The sequence below is a fragment of the Dipteris shenzhenensis genome, chromosome 11 (assembly GCF_047967505.1).
Source record: "Dipteris shenzhenensis isolate YYH24624 ecotype China chromosome 11, Dip_SZ_1.0, whole genome shotgun sequence".
Taxonomy (NCBI): domain Eukaryota; kingdom Viridiplantae; phylum Streptophyta; class Polypodiopsida; order Gleicheniales; family Dipteridaceae; genus Dipteris; species Dipteris shenzhenensis.
The window spans coordinates 16,304,702-16,308,948 of record NC_141606.1 but is presented as its reverse complement, the minus strand read 5'-3'; the positions used below and the strand labels follow the sequence as shown (position 1 = coordinate 16,308,948).

At 41.7% G+C, this 4,247-nt stretch overlaps 1 protein-coding gene across 1 annotated transcript; it reads right to left on the bottom strand.

Moving 5' to 3' along the window:
- Positions 1-2,254: 2,254 nt before the first annotated feature.
- Positions 2,255-3,902, bottom strand: LOC147896680 (gibberellin 3-beta-dioxygenase 2-like). The gene is made up of 3 exons (XM_087381993.1): positions 3,346-3,902; positions 2,901-3,231; positions 2,255-2,790 (listed from the first exon to the last, which is right to left on the bottom strand). Exons 1-3 carry the CDS (start codon positions 3,786-3,788, stop codon positions 2,530-2,532), a joined length of 1,035 nt encoding a protein of 344 aa, XP_087238119.1. The 5' UTR covers positions 3,789-3,902; the 3' UTR covers positions 2,255-2,529.
- Between the last annotated feature and the right edge of the window lie 345 nt (positions 3,903-4,247).

The window sequence follows — 4,247 nt, the reverse complement described above, 5'->3', positions numbered from 1 at the left end:
ATAAAATAATGGAATTGAATTCTTATGGGGACTTGGCTAGAAAAGAGAGTAAGTTCACATCTTGAGAAAGATAAATGTATTGCCATGACCTCACCATGAAAATATTTATTATCATGCACTAAAGAAGAAGGAGAAAATACATGCATATGACAAATAGACAACTTAACATGAAGCTAAAAAAGTTTTCACAAAACTAGCCTTCATGGTAGTTAACACACATGAAGTTCTCCTATAGATGTTGCCTCGAATCGGCTCGAGGAAAACCAAGTGAGAGATGGAGTATGAAAGTCAAATTGATAATTTGATATGAAGCATAGGGTACAACCCTTGCCATTTATAGGTCCAAAGTGGGTTGTCCTCTAGATTTGCACCTTTGGATGTGGAATATGCTTCTCATTTGTCTCTTCATGGACATGATGGCAGTAAACATTTTTCAAGTTGCAAGATTGCATGGCTTGTAGGCTTTGTATTTGTTTTGTATAATAAACCCCATGAAAAGAAATAACATTTCTATGTAATATTTCAAAAAAATATGATTTACAATCCGAGGAAGTTGAAAATGTGGATGAAAATACTAAATGCCTTGTGGTTAGAGTGACTTGAATATATACTCTCCATCTTAAAGTGTTGAGGTTGATGATGCCATGTAGTCTAATAAAAACACATATGAAGAATTTTCTCTAAATTGACCAAATTTGTAAGTTTAGAGCAAAGGAGGCACTTGAGAAGTCCCACTTATTGTAAGGAGGTCTTTCCTAGCTTATACTTGGAATATCCTTCCATCCACGTAAAGCTTTATCCTCTCCTTTAGTGACAAGTCTTATGCTTTTCTCATTCTATCACGACCACCCTCACTCTAGCACCTTGCAATACATGTACATCCCTACATTCATTTCTTTTAGTCCCTTAGAATGTGGCTTCCTTCACTCTATCATGACCCTCTTCCTTCTAGCTCATCTATATTCCTAGCTAGTCATTTAAAAATTAGTTTAGTCCTTATAAGATTGCATAAGTTAGTATCTCATGTTATGCCAAATATCACTCTTCTTCTTTTTGCTAGAGGCAAGCAAAGTGTGATGTGTGTCTATATAATAGGGTGCTAGGGGGAGAGTAGGGATTCTTTATAAATTTCACCCTAAAATCTTATTAATTTCCAAGGATGACGGTTTAAGACTAGGAAAAACCTTCTTCATTTCCACGGATGATGGATTAGACTATGCAAAAACATCTCTACATATTTTTTCTTTGTAATGCAATTTGTAACCAAGGATTTGTGTGAGATTTAAATTACTTGAGTTAAATTGGTGGTATTTCCTTGGTCACAGTGGTTCTTTCTCATTAGCTATAAGCATTGGATTTTTCTTTTTAGTTACTTTAAATCTTTAAAATCATATTTGTTCAAATAAAGAGTGTGCATTTTTTTAGAATCCCAATATACAATTCTCAACACAAAAATCCCCAGAGCTTTTTCTTCAGATGCTACCTTCAATTTTAAACAAGGATGATGTCAAAAGTGTGGCAAGTGGTAGTGCCAAAAAGTTCCATTTTATAATAACTTGCTCTTTCCAAAAGAGTACTAGTTGTCTTCAATGCTACCTTTGACTTTAAACAAAGATGGTGTCCAAAATGTGGCAAGTGCTAGTGCCCAAAAGTTCCATTTTATAATAGCTTGTATCAACTTTAGATGTGATAGTTTTTGTCACATTTTGGCATGTCAGAGTATGACAATTCCATCGCACTTCCAAGAAAAGCTTGAACCTCAAACTTTTCATGGTTTTCATTGACCTGAGCCATTCGATTAATTCCAACATGTGAGATCCAAAGGGTGCCATGTGGAAGAGTGACACACTGAAGAATAAAGTTGCCACTTATATGTTACCTCCTTACCAAGCCGAATGAGTGTTCTTTTTCATGCTTTTCTATTCTTTTATATTGACGTGAGCCATTTGATTAATTCCAACATGTGAGATCGAGAAAGGATGCCATGCCAAAAGAGTGTCACACTCGAGGATAAAGTTTCCACTATGTTACCTATATGCCAAGTGTGCATGAGCTTTCACTATGTTGAAAGAGTTACAAATGGAGAGTGGAGCTAAGTTGATGATGCCACGTGACTCTTCACTATGTTGAAAGAGTAAAACAAGAGGCAAAGTAGAAACGATATCAAATAAAATTTCTAGGAATGTTTTCCATTGATGAGCTTATACATATGTACAATTTCCATTGAACTATTCCACTTAGCGACATCTAGTCACATACTGTAGGGAATAAAGCTTAAATCTATGGATGGCATAACGGTTATATCTCAAAAGTTAAGACTTAAGAAATTGTTGACGAGCCTACGGCGTGTGTTATATACTTTGGGTAGTGTTTCTAAGGAATCCGTCACACTATGCTTAATGCGCACCTTTCTCTCTTCAATGATCAATCTTTCATTTCTCAAGAAAAGCACACAAAATCGCACTGTTCGCGCCGATCCCCGCAAATCTACCCTCTTTGGGCTATCTATCTGTATCATTGTTGACTGGATTACTGGCGGACCAGACTGCCATGCTCGCTCGCCTGATCGTTGCTGAAATGCTTGAGAGCCCCCATGAAATCTTTGCTTCTCACTTTAAAATATTCCGCAATGGTTAACGGTTTGTACATTAATTTGTTTTCTGCGTGGATAGCAGGTGTGATGATGGCTGCAGGAGGAGGAGAGCAGAAATAAGCAAGAGATAGTCTAGGCCTGTGTTGATTCACAACCGCGCGATGGACAATGCTCTTGTATTTTCCATTGCTGATTACCTGGAAGGGAATCCAATAATCTAAAGTTAGCGTTCAGCGCCGGAGGACCTGGATTGAATCTACAAAATCACAAGCATTTGATTGTAAAGCGGTACGTTGATGAGGCTCACCTGAAGCATGTCGCCTACATGAACTACAAAAGTGTCCCTCGAAGGCGGAACAGCAATCCACTGCCCATTCCTGCAAATTTCCAACCCAGCTACATCTTCTTGATGTAGGATTGTTAGGCACGGCGAGTCCGTGTGTGGAGGAAGTCCAAGTGTCATCATGGGCTCTGGACAAGCAGGATAGTGGTTGAGCTGCAATGCTCCATGACAATCGTGGAGCTTGAACTGATTCGCCTCAAAGTTTTTCAAGTGAATATCCATGCCAACCAGAATAACGCTCAAGAGCTCACCGGTGAGCTTCCTGAGAGCAAGATCATACTCTTCAAACGCTGCACTGCATGAGATAGACACAGTAAGGAGTAAGATGCTTTCATTTACGGAAGCCATTGCTTATTCAGACGAGACTTGATCCGAATATCTCAAATGGCTAGCAAATGCGACATAGTACCGGAATTCGTTGTGTCCATCGGGGCAGAGCTTGTCCGTGATATCAGCGATGCAGGAATTAGGATAGCCCACCATCGTAAATCCTTCTGACCACAGCATACTGTCAAAGAACTTCGCAATTATGGCTTTTCCAAACCCTGCCGTTTCCCCCTCCCGACGAATGGCCTTCTTCTTTGTCTCCAATGGAAGCGAAAACAGTCGGTCGGCTCTTTCCCTCACCCTGTCCACCAGAGATTGCGGAACACCGTGATTCACAATGTAGAACAGGCCCCAGTTTTCACATGCTGAGGATATCTCACTCACAACGGAAAGCTCGCCAGCGAGTGCTCTGCCACACTGAGCACCACCTCGCAAATCTACGACAGGGGGGTATGGCGGTGGCTGGGGGCCTCCAGGCAAGGGAGAAGGTCTATGGTGCTCAGGCCAAACGTAAGCGGCAGGCATGGCAGTGGAGGGAGGGAAAGGTGGAGGATCGAGGTGGTGTAAAAAGTCTACAGGGACGTGGAGGGTGGAGGGTGAAGGGATGGGAAGGGAGGGGGGAGATGAGGGAGGAGGGAAGGAAGGGAAGGAGGGCATGGTGAGGGATGGAGAAGAAACAAAGAGAAGACAGAGATGTGAAGACGAGAAGACGAAGAAGGAGGGGCAGGGGGGGGGGGGGGAGGATGAAGACAAAGGGTGGGACGGAAGATGGGGTGGCGGAAGAGAGAGTGTACCTCTTGAGAAAACGGACAGACAGTATAAATAAACTACGTAATGCTGATGGGAGGTTTGTGATGGGAAACGATGAGTGCAGCCGCCGTGCATGCAGCCCACTGTCCTTTGGCAAATTGGAATGTAGTGAGCTTCTTCCAGATGCCTCCTATTATCGCTTGCTTGTCCTCAACGCCCAACAAGCTTCCAATG

Bases quoted from the DNA above. Each gene is read 5' to 3' on its own strand.
- LOC147896680 (XM_087381993.1), bottom strand. From the start codon at position 3,788: ATGCCTGCCGCTTACGTTTGGCCTGAGCACCATAGACCTTCTCCCTTG. The intron at 3,232-3,345 runs GTACTATGTCGC...TATCTCATGCAG, and splicing joins GATGGACACAACGAATTCCG to TGCAGCGTTTGAAGAGTATG. The intron at 2,791-2,900 runs GTGAGCCTCATC...ATTCCCTTCCAG, and splicing joins ATGTAGGCGACATGCTTCAG to GTAATCAGCAATGGAAAATA.